Source organism: Mercenaria mercenaria, chromosome 7, assembly GCF_021730395.1.
Source record: "Mercenaria mercenaria strain notata chromosome 7, MADL_Memer_1, whole genome shotgun sequence".
NCBI classification, from domain to species: Eukaryota; Metazoa; Mollusca; class Bivalvia; order Venerida; family Veneridae; genus Mercenaria; species Mercenaria mercenaria.
Window position 1 is genome coordinate 29,005,876 of NC_069367.1, and position 15,961 is coordinate 29,021,836.

The 15,961-nt window shown below is 35.0% G+C and overlaps 1 protein-coding gene across 1 annotated transcript; it reads right to left on the bottom strand.

The window, feature by feature from the left end:
- Positions 1-7,572: 7,572 nt before the first annotated feature.
- LOC123554514 (uncharacterized) lies at positions 7,573-15,930 on the bottom strand. The gene is made up of 4 exons (XM_045344732.2): positions 15,779-15,930; positions 12,019-12,213; positions 10,693-10,881; positions 7,573-9,273 (listed from the first exon to the last, which is right to left on the bottom strand). The coding sequence occupies exons 1-4, from the start codon at positions 15,831-15,833 to the stop codon at positions 9,050-9,052; spliced, it is 663 nt and encodes a 220-aa protein (XP_045200667.2). The 5' UTR covers positions 15,834-15,930; the 3' UTR covers positions 7,573-9,049.
- Positions 15,931-15,961: the final 31 nt, after the last annotated feature.

Sequence of the window (15,961 nt, forward strand, 5' to 3'; positions counted from 1 at the left end):
TATGGTTATGTAGGAAAAAGTAAAGCGTTGCAAACGGTTTATTATTTTTCAATACAGCCATATAGTGCTGTGAATCCGTAAACTTTTTTTCATCAGCCATTTTCTCAAAACGCTACGTAGATTTTCGCTTATTTTGTTGATAATACATTTTCATTTTATATTCTTGTTATAAAACTGTTGCTTTTGAGAAATTTAATTTTTTCGATCAAACTGAGGGCGAGCAGCTTTAATTTATTTGACAACATAATGATACGTAACATCTAATGAAAAATATAATTATATTGCAAAAGATTGGTCTTTGATAGAAATTTGATGATATACGAACATTTATAATGTATCTCTGTAAAGTAGAAAAACACCTGAAAAGATTTACAATCACAACATTCAACAAGAGGACAGCAATGCTTGACTATTCAACAGTCTTGTCAACTGAATGAATATAAAAGTAAAAAAAGGGGCATAATTTAGTAAAAATGCAAAGAAGAATTATGGAACCTGTACAATGCAAGTCAGCCCATCACAGTGGTCAAGTTTCAATCCATTCCCCTTAATGGGTACTGAGATACCAGCCTACAAACAAAAACTTAACCAAAAATTGCTACATTAAAAAAGGGGCATAATTTTGTAAAGGGCAAAACGGAGTTATTGAACCTGTGCAATGTAAGTCAGTCCATCACAGTGCATATTAAGTGTGTGAAATTTCAATCCATTCTTACAAATGGTTACCGGTACAAAGTTTCCAGCTTACAGGCTAAAACTTGACCAATAGCTCTGCCTATTCTTCGAATACTCAAGCTAAAATGGTGTATCCAGTGCCAGTTCTCACTTCTGTCATTTGAGCCACACCATGAGAAAACCAACATAGTGTGTTTGCGACCAGCATGGATCCTGACCAGACTAAGCAATATGTTGGTTTTCTCATGGTACGGCTCATTTATCATTCTAACATGGCAAGAATGTTTTAATTAGTTAAACAAAGAATAAAGTCATTTGTATAATCTGCAATAAACAAGCGTTGTCAAATGCATATGTGAACTATAATTCAATTACTTTGATATGAGAATTGTGGGTAAGTTTTGTCTTTTCCTGTCATTTTTTATTCCTACAATTTCTTACAAAAATACAAATGAAAATAATTAAACATTCAGCTGATAGATGCAATATACAAACATGTGTATGTAAGCAGTAAAAATGATACGTTTTTAAAAATCACTTGCATAAAAAGTAGGTAATGATAAACACAGTAATGAATCAAACACAAATTTCACTGAGGTTGTCCATATTATTCCTCTATGCTCTAAAATTCTGAAAATTGCAGAAACCACAAGGCTAACTTTCCCTTTACAAACCAATCGACAATAGGTTAGTGTTGTAGTATGTACATTTGTATCTGTACTACACAAAAAACATCACGACTAGTTAAAATGAATTAGACTGAACCTTTTTCTGTCTTAAGCTACAGTCACACATATGGATATGTCCGTGCGTTGAGGTACGGTGCAGATGGGATTGGTCTGTGACTGGTCGGACACAGATAAGTACGGAGCAGTACGTGTTAGTACGGGAAAAATGGTGAGAAACTGGGAACAAACAAATACAGGATGCGAATAAGTACTGCGTAGAACTACATTTTACTGCACCTGCCAACTTGCCCAGTGCGTGGACTGTCTGCAGTGAACTATGTTGAACCACGCTTAAGTACAGACAGCCTCGGATAACTAACTTTTGTGCATGTTCAAAAGTTGGAGAAACTTGCAAGTTTGGGATAAGTGTTGAATATGTTCTGACCGAGTGATGATACAGATTACTACGTTTCTATCCGTGGTAAGCCGTAGCTATCCGCGCCATAAGTGTGACTGGGGTATTAAGGCCATTTCGCTTTTGAATCTCAGCTTCATATTTTAAACAAAAATCATTGTAATTCTGTTACTGCAAAAGGGTTTCTTTGTATTCAGTTTAGGAAAAAAAATGAAATGAAATTATGCACTTAACATATTAGTATTTAAGAATGATTAACTCTTAACACTATAACTGCATTTGTAACATATTCACATCGATCAAAAAGTACCTGAAAATTTCATATCTGCAATTCTTATTACAAAATTACTAGAATTTGGTATGTTGTAACAAGACTGGTTGCTATCTTACAGTTAATTTATATTCTAATATTAAACATTCAGATGCTACATATTCAAGACTGAGCTTAAAGTTAACAAATCAGATGCAGCAATTTTGAGACTAAGATTAAATTCAACCAATCAGATGCTACAATTTGAGATTGAGCTTAAAGTCAACCAATCAGATGCTTCAATTTTAAGACTGAGGTTAAAGTCAACCAATCAGATGCTACAGTTTAAGACTGAGCTAAAAGTCAACCAATCAGATGCTATTTTCAAGACAGCTAAAAGTCAACCAATCAGATACTACAATTTCAAGACTGAGCTTAAAATCAACCAATCAGATGCTGCAATTTTGCGATTGAGCTTAAAATCAACCAATCAGATGCTGCAATTTTGCAAATGAGCTTAAAATCAACCAATCAGATGCTGCAATTTTGCAATTGAGCTTAAATAACCAATCAGATGCTACAATTTTGCCCTGGTCAAGCAATGTTAATTTTGCTATCCCATCAGTTATGAAAAAGACAACACTCAGTGAAAAGTGATAATGAAAGCAGTCAAAAACTTCTAAAATCTGTGAATCTTACATACATCTTGACATAAAAAAAGCACCAAAATAATTGCAATACAAAAAGAGTAAAAGCACACGAACATCTAGATCAACTATTACACATAAAATATTAAAAAGTTCTTAACCATCATTAGAAGATTTAGATCATACTGATGAAGACAAAATAAAAAACAAGGATGCAGAATGTCACAATATACGCCCGTCACAGCAAATTTGTTGCAAACTAGCACCTGCATTTGCAAATGGAATTTTAATTTTCTAGTTGTTTACAATGTTGTTTTTTTTAGAAATTGTTGTAATTCTTTTATTTTTCTAAGTCCACAAAAAAAATCCTTACCAGGTAGAGATACCTTAAAATACACCCAAAATTTGAAAGTAACATCAATGTTGTACCACAGAAAAGTGGTCTTGGTTTTTCCCTACGGTCAATTATAAAAAAGTTACAATTTAAGTTATTTATAGTAACAACTAAGGGAAGTTAATCTTTAAAGAGAAAAAAAAAAATCGAAAAAAAAAAATTACAAGTCCACAAAAAAATCCTTACCAGGTAGAGATAGCTCAAAATACACCTCAGAATTGGATGTAACATGCATGTTGTACTACAGAAAAGTGGTCTCGATTTTTCCCTACGACTTGTAATGAAAAAGTTACAATATAAGCTATTTATAGTAACAGCAAAGGGAAGTAATTCAAAAGAAGGGACCAGTGCATGACACTCCGTCTCATGATGGTGTACAATTGTGCCAAGTTACATCAAAATCCCTCCATGCATGAAGAAGAAATGCTCCCGACAAAGTCATTCTTGTATCTGACCTTTGACCTTTAAGTGTGACCTTGACCTTAGATCGAGGGACCCGGTTCTTGCGCATGACACTCCGTCTCATGCTTGTGAACATTTGTGCCAAGTTGTATCAAAATCCCTCAATGCATGAAGAAGAAATGCTCCGGACAAAGTTTTCATTCTTGTATCCTTTGACCTCTAAGTGTGACCTTGACCTTACCCCTAGGGACCTGGTTCTTGCGCATGACAGTCCGTCTCATGATGGTGAACAATTTTGCCAAGCTACATCAAAGTCCTTTCATGCATGAAGAAGATATGCTCCGGACAAAGTTTTCATTCTTGTATCCTTTGACCTCTAAGTGTGACCTTGACCTTAGACCTAGGAACCTGGTTCTTGCGCATGACACTCCCTCTCATTATGGTGAACAACTGTGCCAAGCTACATCAAAATCATTCCATGCATGAAGAAGATATGCTCCGGACAAAGTCATTCTTGAATTTTTCATTCTTGTATCCTTTGACCTCTAAGTGTGACCTTGACCTTAGACCTAGGGACCTGGTTTTTGCGCATGACACTCCGTCTCATGATGATGAACAATTGTGCCAACTTTCATCAAAATCCCTCCATACATGAAGAAGATATGCTCCGGACAAAGTCATTCTTGAATTTGACCTTTGACCTCTAAGTGTGACCTTGACCTAGGGACCTGGTTCTTGCGCATGACACTCCGTCTCATGATGGTGAACAACTGTGCCAAGTTTCATCAAAATTCCTCCATGCATGTAGAAGATATGCTCCGGACAAGGTCTGTGGACGCCGCCCGCCCAACTGCCCATCCGCCCGCCAGGGGCGTTCCCATAATACGTCCCGTTTTTCAAACGGGCGTATAAAAATGATCTTCTTTTCAATCAAATACATTTCTTGTAATTTTTTTTTTTCCTCAAAACAAACTTGAATAATCTGATGGGTATTGAGACTTAAACTTGCAAAAAATGCGCTTTACACCTGTGTGTGACGTTATCAGACTGCAATATTCTATGAAACATTGTGTAAATTTGTTATATGTAATATACTGATTTAAAATTACAGTGTAATACATTCAGGTCTGATATGATATTATCAATGCAAATAACAGAAAATACATAAACTTAACATTTAAAACATATGTGTACTATATATACAGATAAAGTGCATGGTCATGTTTAAATCAACAACATACTGGTACAAAATCAATACAAAACATACATTTATGACTAATAAAATGTATTAGATAAATGAAAGATCTAGAATATAAAACTGGAATGACAATGTAAAGATATGTGTCATGGTTAAAGTGCATAAATGTGCATTACTCTAACAAACAATGTTACATTTGTAAAATGTCTTACCAACTAAATACATGTATATCTTATATTATTATTTACCTGATATATAATATACATGTAAAAATATCATCAGCAGTTTCAAAAAAACAGTAGGAATGAGAGACACTAAAGTCCTGGGATAGTTTATTTAAAGTAAGTAAATCATCTAAAAACAAGGACACTAAGTTGGTTACTATGCCTCTGACCTAATAAATAATCTAAAGTGTTTAAAGTCTGTTTCAAGGACTGAAATTCTAGACAAAAATTCAATAGCACAAGTTTGGTGAAAATCTATGATGCAGCTAATAGTTATAATAATTACATCTGATGACCAAATTTAAGAAGTTGCAAAATTGAACCAATGAAAAAGATAAGTCCTGAGGATATTTGCTGTAGGCCAAGTGTAAAATAATTCAAGTTGTAATTGGTCTGGCCCCATTGTTTCCGAGGGTTGGGACCATTTCATTAAAAAAAACCTAATATTTATCTGTAGCATACCATGTTAGGAGAAGTTCTTACAACAAGTTTCAGTTGTTACATTATATGAGCCATGTCAAGAGAAAACCAACAGTGCCTTTGTGACCAGCATGGATCCAGACCAGCCTGCGCATCCGTGCAGTCTGGTCAGGATCCATGCTGTTCCCTAATGGTTTCTCTCATTGCAATAGGCTTTGAAAGCCAACAGCATGGATCCTGACCACACTGCGTGGCTGCTGGTTGCAAACTCACTATGTTGGGTTTTCTCAGTAATGAGAAGTGATGTAACGACTATGACTAGCATAGCACTTGGATCATGAATGTGGAAAATATTAAATCATGAGCACTAACTGCTTTACAACAATATAAACATCTTTATATGACTAGTTTAAATATGTAAAAAACTGAAATAGATATATACAACTATGTACATGTAGAATGAACTATCTACAACTTATACTGTAACATTAGTGAATTGTCAAACCAAAAAGGACTATCTCACAGTCTAGTGATATTTTTTGAAGCACCATTTTTACTTGTTTTCATGTTTAGCAGAGTTTTTCAACAGTATTTCTATTACATGTATGTAACAGAGGGCAGTTAACTTAAACTAGTGTTCCTAGATTCTGCCCCAGTAACTAACCTGTTCTCTGCAAGTAACTGCAAATTTCTCCACATAAATCAGAGGTAAAGGATGAATGATTTCAGACAGAATGTCTTTACTTAAAGTTAACTGTTACTGTAATGGTTTCATTTAATGTTCAATACATGTATATTTACTTCAAATTTATAGAAATAAACTTTTTTTTTCTAAAACTGAAAAAAAGAAAGAAAACTCAACTTTTATAGCCCTTTTCAAAGGGTCACACCTACAAATGTACATCACAACAATATTAACACTATACCTCAATGTAACCTTACCAGGCATATTTTACACAAAGTATTTAACTCATGCAGTAGTTCACATATTGCAACAACAGCCCTATGGCTATAGTACAGGTATTAGGGGTATCTTGTAAAATAAAATGAGCCACGCCATGAGAAAACCAACATAGTGGCTTTGTGACCAGCATGGATCCAGACCAGCCTGCACATCTGCGCAGTCTGGTCAGGATCCATGCTGTTCGCTTTCAAAGCCTATTGGAATTGGAGAAACTATTAGCGAACAGCATGGATCCTGACCAGACTGCGCGGATGCGCAGGCTGGTCTGGATCCATGCTGGTCGCAAAGCCACTATGTTGGTTTTCCCACATCATGGCTCAAAAGTAGTTTCAACAAAAACTACCAGCAGTTATTTGAAATTCATAAAATATACCCTGCTATTGTTCCTGGAAAGCAGCATGGCACTTATACACATTTAAAAAAACATCTATCACAACACACTGGTAATATAAAAAGAACCACTCAAATAATACTGCACAAAATTACAACATAAACAGGTTATTTAGGTTAATGTAGAATGGATAATATTTTAAAGTTTTATTTTCCCTAATATCTAGGATGACAGAGCTATTCACAAATTAAAACAGTTGCGAATATCAAAAAACAATAACCAGAATTGTGCGAAGATAAAAGCTTCTCATTTAGCATGCCTGGAATGGTTAAAACAACTAATTTCCAGTCAAGCCAAGGACAGGGGTTATATCTAACCTCCCCGGCATCCAGTATAGTCTGACACTGCTGGAAACAGTGCCAATTTAAGCATATCAACCAGCAGAGTAAAAAGCCGAAAGTCACGATCTTGACAATGCAAATACAACTTTTGTCCAATTAATTAGTGATATGAAAGTGATGTGGAAAATTACAAAGATCTACAGTATCTAAATTCAGCCAAACACTCCTCACTTGAGCATTGATACATCAAGCACCATGAAGTCATTCATGTCGTCACCAGCTGTTATTCTTATATCCTCCATGTCTGGACAGCAGGAAACCCTAAATAACTCAAGCAGTTTGTTAATCCCCTTGGGACTTAGTGATCAGTGTTTTACTATTAGTTTTGCATAGTATTAAATTATTCCATGGTAAGATGTGCTAAGACAAACTGTTTTAAATTCTTCCATAATTAAAGCAGAAATTTACAATTAGGTCTTTGTAATAATATAATCAAATTGTCACAGAATTATAACAAGGACACTGGGTAATAATAAAAGTTATTACATTTGTGCGTATTAGCATCTCCCTGGATGTTTAAAAATTGTATATTAACATCTTTTAACAATTTATCCCTTGACTGATAGCCAGTTAGAACTGCCAGTTAGAACTGCATTTAACATTTTGTACCTATACAATAATTTAAGTATATACACAACACAACTTATATGTTATGTGTAACATCAAAAGCATATATTTCTACAACATCAAAAATTATAACAACCATCTAAATTTTACCATTGGAAAAGCATTAACAAGAGGTTTACCGAGTAAAATGGGAAATTTACTATCAAAAAGTGATGAATTCAAAACAAAGAATTCATTGGTAAAGTACATGTTTTTTTCCATAGCACAATGATATAAAACTTCCTAACTTCCTCCCTGTCTTGATTTGTATGTTTACATTGTTTGGTTTTATACACCCCCTCACTGTGTGTCACGCAGACACAGTCAAGATCACATGATGGCTTTCCAGCTTAAATGGTAGCTAAAGATCCCAGTTTCCACTTCCCATAATTATTTACGGCACATGCCTGCACCTGAATAAAACTCCTCACATGACCACCTGTACCCACCAAAAATGATAAGCAAGTGATCTGAAGCCACAACCTTTAACCACTAAGCCAGAGAGGCCATTTTCAACCCACATTCATCTAACAATGAAAGACAATTTGGTATCTCAAGGCAATTTCAGCTAATTATTCAAGTTAAACTGCTAGGTAATATGCCTCCAAGTTGAAGCAGATGAAAATGCATATCTGAAATAAATTATCTGTATGTATTTCAATAAAAGCTGCTGAAGAATGAATGGGAGATTTTGTCTGTCATGGTGAAGAGGGGATTTATCATTAGTCTAGAGAAATAAACTTGCCTACGGAAGTTTCTTTTAGGCCAGGGGGGTGAGGGGGTGGCATTGCGACGTTCCATGCTATAGTGGTCTAAAGCCCCAGCTATTCTTCCTGTAGCAAGTAAAGCTCTACAAGGGAGGACCCCTATATCCCCATCTACTTTGCAACTTCCATCTCCTGCTTCAATAATTAATGCAATCCCTGAACCAGATCAGTTATAAGCAAACACCAAAAAACATCAGTTTTAGGTTTTAGAATTAAAAGAAAAAGATGTAGGCCTTACATATTCATGTGTACAGTAGAATAATAACAGCCTACTGTCACAATATGCAATCTAAAACTGAGGAAAAAACTAAAACTGGACATTACAATATAAACATACAATGTGTAAACCCTGACAAAACGGATTTGGTGGGTCTTATAAACTAGAAATCAATACATATTTGTCTATACCTATTCTTAAACTTTTTTATCCTCACTTTTTTTCAGATATAAATCATCACTGGTATTCCTTTAGGCCAATCCTGAAATTTCCTTGCAGTGCACAAGAGCATTCTAATAAAATCAGTAAATATTCTACAAACAATGTTTCTATCTGTATCTGAATATATCTGTTGTAAATGACACATACAACAAAAGTTGACTGCACACACATTCAAACATCCACAAACACCTTTACTACCTCAATTCTTCAGCTGACAATGCATCTTAATGGAGATATGAACACTGGATTTATATATGAACATTGTCTCGATTTGCTGAAAACTGAACAGGATTATTGAAATTGTTGTAAGATTTTGGGACGTGCCTGATGTATCCTCTCTTTATGCCCCAGTAAATCAAACCAACTGTTCCCGAAACTCCTATCACAGCCAAGATTATCGGAATTCCTATAATCACAAAGTATCGCCAAGGCTCTGGTCCATCATCAAACCATGGTCCTACAGTACTATCAGCTGAAAAATATGGCAAGCTTTCTCATGTGCACCTAAACACTGTACTAAACTACTACAAGTTAGAACTAGAAGTCCAAACAAATTTAATAAATAATATCAAAGTAAGTATGATAACACAGCAGAAAATGCATCTTATCTCTCTATCTATCAAAATGTACATGTTATTTTGGGTTTCCTTGTAAGTTTATGAAAACCAGTGTGACTCACTTTATTCTTTTTGTAGATCAGATTAATCATTTATACATTATTAAATTACTCACTAAAAAGGTAAGTTTTCAATAGCAACTTATAAATTTGCAATACATTCTACAAAATTTAGTTTGAAAATTTACATTTAATCTCTCCTACTATAAAGTAAAGTGTTTGTTTATTATAGTGTCACCCTTACTGAAAGGGCCAGCAGAGTTGTCTTATGAGACACCTGCATACATTGAACAGCATTACTTCCCAATTCCTATCTTTTTAATGCTAGGCACCAGGCAGGTAGGCAATCGGTAACCATTAATTAACTAGCTGGTGGCCAACCAACCAGTTTCTCTTCAGTAACAAGTCCCACCTCTGACAGGGCTCAAATCTTCGACATCCCGATTGTGGGACAGGTGCCATATCCTTTAGGCCACTGCAGCTCTACTATAAGTTTCTGGCATTTCTACTGGTCAAGAGTAGGGCTGGGGCGATTTCAAAATTTTGAAACTGGTTAATGTTTTGTATGAAATCGAACCGAACTGGTTAATCGGCCGCCATATTGAAAATGCTGTTTTCTTTTCTGAGGAAGGTATCAAGGTACGTCCAGCAGCTGATTACCTCAGGAACTTACAAACTTTATCCTTTGCAAACAACGTGATAATTAAAAAGTCATATTTTGGTATAATTTATTTTACACATATGACAACAGGTAAATCCACGACACTATTTACTATGTTTTATGAGTTTTAGCGGAAATATACTGCGGTTCTATGCGCTAGTCAAAGAAATGTATAAAGATAAAGTAAAATTTGTGATGTTTATTGTTGAGAGCGATTAGCGGTTTTGCAAAATTGAAACCAATTTAACCTAGTAATCGAATCGGATCCGATTAACCGAGTCATCGCCCCAGTCCTAGTCCAGAGCTGACCCAATATATATATTCCATAAAGGGTTATTAATTCAATATCAGGTAATCAATTGTCTAATGAGGACTCTGAAGCTGCATTATTAATGTCCAAATTCAGCAAACAAGGTAAATTTATAGCTGGCAAGAAGAAGAAACTAACACAGTTTGTTGATAACTGCATACAGGATTACACTGTCTCGAAAATACGCACTAGACTCAAGCTGTCTTGTTATGGACTTACTTGACAACATATTATCCAATTTCCAATCAACAACAAGCAGCGAAACTAGTAATACATAGCTGAATTTTCAATGGCCAATACTTACTCTGATGCAACAAAATTTCTCCAAACAACCCATTCTTTGGTACAGTGACATTCGACTTCATATGCCATAGGTCATTTTGCTGGTACAAGGTGCTACGAAATGTGAAGTTTTCAGGAAATCTGTTTACATTATCAAACATCAAATGTACTGTAAATATCACGTCCAATTCGCTGCTTCCATACTGTTCTCCTGAAATTAGTAGAATTGTAGATTTAGATTTGTGTAATTAAGAATTCATGCTTTGTGGATAGTTTTGTAGATAATGCTGTTGAATATCTGTCTGTGTTTCAAATTTGATGTTGCATATATATTAACAAAAACAAGAGCTGTCATTAATGGTGACAAATGCCCCCGCAGCGCCTTGACCTTTGACCTGGTGACCCCAAAGTCAATAGGGGTCGTGTACTCAATAAGTACTATTAGCATGTGAAGTTTGAAGGTCCTGGGTGCAGTGGTTTGCGAGTAAAGTGCCTTCATGCAAAAAGTTAACGTTGTGACGAATGAACAAACGAACGGACAAACAGTTGAAAACTAATATGCCTCCCTTTGGGGGCATAAAAATTTATTACAAATATTAACATTTCTACAATATTACACAAATACTTTGTTGAAATCATTATGCAATTTAAATTGAAACATACAAAAAGAGACTATCCAGATAAAAGAAAAATTGTTTTCTCTTTTTTTCCTTAAAAATAAGTTAGCTCAAAAACTGTGAGCAGACACAGTTACTGGCTGTAAAAGAAGACATATTTCATCAAACTCCTGGTTTCCTATTCCTTCACTCTATAAAGTCTGTCATGTGCGATTATAAAATTAATTACTCAAATTAGTACTGTTCTCAGAATATAAATTTTCAGAGGAACAATTAAATTTTCATATTAATTACTAAACTATTAAAAAAAAAAACACTAACAAAATTTGACAAATTCTTTCTGTTGTGTTTGACATAAATTAATCACCTACTTTACTAAATTAAAAACAGCATTTAGTTGGGTTTGATATAACTTCATAACTTACTTTATTAAATTAAAAACAGCATTTAATAATAATCTATATATGTCCCTGAATGTTTTATTGCTAGATGTATTATTAATGCAAAAGTTAACAACTTTTTTTCTGTAAAAATTTCCCATCCTCACTTAAGAATTTAGATATTTTTCAAATATATTAATTTGATGACAAATCTATTCAATAATTTATGTAAAAAGAAGCAGTGCAAAATACTCTGAAATTCATTCCCTGTAAAATATAATATTCAAACACTCTGTATGTGATCAACCTCTATAATATCATTTCAATATTTCAGAATATCCTAGACAGTACCTTCCATCTCTACCGTAGCCCCAAGTCTATCTTTAAAGGTCGCCAGAAGTCCACCCTTTTTCAGGTAATGTTCAGAATGTATAAACAGCATACAATAGTTCCGTGTTCCATTATACCCATAGTAACCTTCCCAGTGCTGATGTATAGAAAAGATTTCCATATACTCTGCTTTTTTATCGTCCGTAGTAGTGGAATCTGTAATGATAAGATTAAGAATCAAGATAGCGTGTATTTAACAAGAGATCACAGAGTGATCTTGGCACCCACCAATGTGCCCTTTTTGAGTGTTCCAAATTTCAAGACTTATTGACTAGCTCAAGGTCAAATTTCATTTCCGTACACAACACTGTGCATGTGGTCCAAATTCAAAAGCTGTAGCCTGAGAAATGTGAAAGTAGGTCACTAGATCAATTTCAAGGACAAAGTTCTTTGTACACAAAACTATGCATGTGCATCAAGTTTGAAGCTGTAGTTTGAGAAATTTGAAAGTAGGTCACTAGGTCAATCTTGAGGTCAAAGTTTATTTTGGTACACAAAACTATGCAAGTGGTCCAAATTTGAAGGCTGTAGCTTGAGAAATGTGAAAGTTGGTCACTAGGTCAAAATCAAGGTCAAATTACACTTCAGAACACAAATCTATGCATGTGGTCCAAATTTAAAGCATTTACCTTCAAAAATGTGAAAGTAGGTCACTAGGTCAATGTCAAGGTCAAAGTTTGTTTCGGTACACAATCCTATGCATGTGGTCTAAATCTGAAGCCTGTAGCTACAAAAATGTGAAAGTAGGTCACTAGGTCAATGTGAAGGTCAAAGATTGTTTCGGTACACAAAACTATGCATGTGGTCCAAATCTGAAGGCTGTAGCTTGAGAAATGTGAAAGTAGGTCACTAGGTCAAAATCAAGGTCAAATTTCATTTCGGAACACAAAACTATGTATGTGGTCCAAATTTGAAGCCTGTACCTTCAAAAATGTGAAGGTAGGTCACTAGGTCAATGTCAAGGTCAAAGTTTTTTTTTCAGTGCACAAAACTATGCGTGTGGTCCAAATTTGAAGGCTGTAGCTACAGAAATGTGAAAGTAGGTCACTAGGTCAAAATCAAGGTCAACTCATGTCAAGGTTCATCTTGCCACTCAAAACCATACATGTGGTCCAAATTTGAATGTTGTAGGTTACTGACAAGAAGATTTTAAAAGCTTTTCCCTATATAAGTCTATATGAACCATGTGACCCCCAGGGCAGGGCCATATTTGACCCTAGGGGGATCATTTGAACAAACTTGGTAGAGAACCACGAGATGATGCTACATTACAAATGCCAAAGTCCTAGGCTTTGTGGTTTGGACAAGAGGGTTTTCAAAGTTTTTCCCTATATAAGTCTATATAAATCATGTGACCTGAACAATCTTAGTAGAAGACCACTAGATGATGTCACATACAAAATATCAAAGCCCTAGGCCCTGTGGTTTTGAACAAGAGGTTTTTCAAATTTTTTCTCTATATAAGTCTATATAAACCATGTGACCCCTAGGGCGGGGTCATATTAGACCCCAGGGAAATAATTTGAATCATCTTGGTAGAGGACCACTAGATGATGCTTCATACCAAATATCAAAGCCCTAGGCTCTGTGGTTTTGGACAAGAAGATTTTCAAAGTTTTTCCCTATATAAATCTATGTAAATTATGGAAATAAACAAAGGGCCATAACTCACTAAAAAATTGTTCAACCAGTCTGATTTTCAGGGGGACACAACTAGGGTACCAATACATCATTCTGACAAAGTTTGGTCAAAATCCCCCTGGTAGTTTCTGAGGAGATGCGACAACGAGAAATTGTTAACGGACGGACGGACGGAATGATGGAATGACGGACGGACGGACCACGGACGCACAGTGATTTGAATAGCCCACCATCTGATAATGGTGGGCTAAAAAGTCAAAACACCTTAAGCTGAATCTGAGCTAAGTATATAAAACTGTGAATTTCTTGAAAGCAGCAGAGGCACTCACTTATTTACACAGTTTAAACAACTGAACACTGAACATCGTCTAAATTAGCATAATATCCCAATATCTCTTTGCTCTACATCATTTATATAACATAATTTGAAACAAAATATAAAATATTTAATAAATCATGATCAAGATATGGCAGTAGTAGTCTACATACCAAATGTCATCTTGGTTCAAAATCTCACCAGAGCTTATGTTGTACTTGTTTGCTATCTTGCCTACTTTCAACAAATCTCATTTTTATCTTATTAGATGCTGTTAATTATCATCATAATGACAATGAGCAATGGATACAGACAGGTTCAGTTCCATACATATACAAAGAATAGTAAAAACATCACTAACTCAACAGCACAATGACAGCTTGTCAACTTGGAGTACAGGAGGTTGGGGGGTTCAAACCCTAGCTGTGTCATACCAAATATCATAACAACAGTATTGGTAGCTCCATTGTTTGGCACCTAGTATCAAAAGGTTTGTACAAAGAGCCCGGGTGGGATTCTTATACTGGTTACCCAGTTTGTGGCACAATAGCTTTATATGTGTGATATTTATTCGGACAGAGAAAAACTATCACTGAATACGCTGCTGCTCACTGCAACTGGGCTTTGAAGTGAAGTTTTTCTGAAAAATTATTCACTTGCTGAAACAAAATGAATTTCAGCAGCTTTATGCATAGAAATAAAATTCCAGTTCCCTAGCCTATGCCTGGTACTTTGGTAACTGGTTCCGGACAAATAAGTTTGCTGTCTAGGGAACCGATTCCGGTTCTCTAGCCACTAAGCCTTACTCAATTGGCTTATCGTGATGACTTATTTTATGATCTGATATTTTATAGTAGTCATCCCTCTAAGCCTTACCCATATCTGCATTTTAATGGTAGGAAAACGAAGACATTAAAAAATCCAAATGAGTCATAAATTCATAATATACTGGTCATGCAGACTTACTTAGTTACTTGCTTTAAATAATATTAATAAATTAAACATTTAAGAATATATAGAAACTTCAAACAATGTCAAATGGGTTGAATTTAATTCATAATTTTAAACAAGAGACTTTAATCTGTAAAAATATGATGTGACAGGAGATACCTACCCTGACACCATTTTCAATAAACAGCAGATTGCCAACAACACTAAATTGCAGAAATACAACACAAAATATACATCCATAAAATGTCAGCGAGGCAAGTTTATGCTTTATGTCAACATAAATTCATAATCTGACATCTAGATGTAATCAGTACAAATACTTTGTACTTTTATCAGAAAATATTCCCAATAGATTTCATTGGGGATTTCCAAACAGAAATATGCAGAGTAAGTTTGGATGTGACAGAGATGGCAACAAAGTTATTATCCTATTATTTGAACTGTTGAATGCTAGCTAGTCCAACTAATTTGATGCAATCCTAGGTAATATTGTAATAATTTTTTTCATACGGGCAATATCCCCACTCGCTTAGATTACCAGTCACAAATATAAATCAATCTGAACTTCAAATTATTTTGACTAGAACTCTAGCCACATACTATATGGGATAACATGCACAGTGATGTTGTGATCAGGAAAACAGGTGTATCATATATATGCACTCACAACTAGTCTGACAGCGACAAGTTCAAAAGGTGCGAAAATCGGTGTACTACGTGATATTGGGATACACTGAGTAAATTGATTGAACAAGCTCCTCAATGACCCAGTTGTAAGTCTGTAGATAAAAAGATATTTCTCTCTATACTCACCACAAAATACAGAATATATCTGAAGAAGAATTAAAATATATGAGATAGGCTTCATCTTCAATGTGATAAAATGTTTGAAGACTTAAATCTGTAGGCGTTCTGTCTGTTTATTTGCAAATTGGCAGATCATAACAAAATATTCTGATCGCGAAACGCTTGCCAAACGGTGCAAACAGCGTCTAT

What these genes read in the sequence shown, in the direction of transcription:
- LOC123554514 (XM_045344732.2), bottom strand. Translation starts at nt 15,833, where the DNA reads ATGAAGCCTATCTCATATATTTTAATTCTTCTTCAGATATATTCTGTA. An exon ending in GATATATTCTGTATTTTGTG is followed by an intron (nt 12,214 to 15,778) that starts GTGAGTATAGAG and finishes TTATCATTACAG; the next exon opens with ATTCCACTACTACGGACGAT. An exon ending in AGAAATTTTGTTGCATCAGA is followed by an intron (nt 9,274 to 10,692) that starts GTAAGTATTGGC and finishes CATATTTTTCAG; the next exon opens with CTGATAGTACTGTAGGACCA.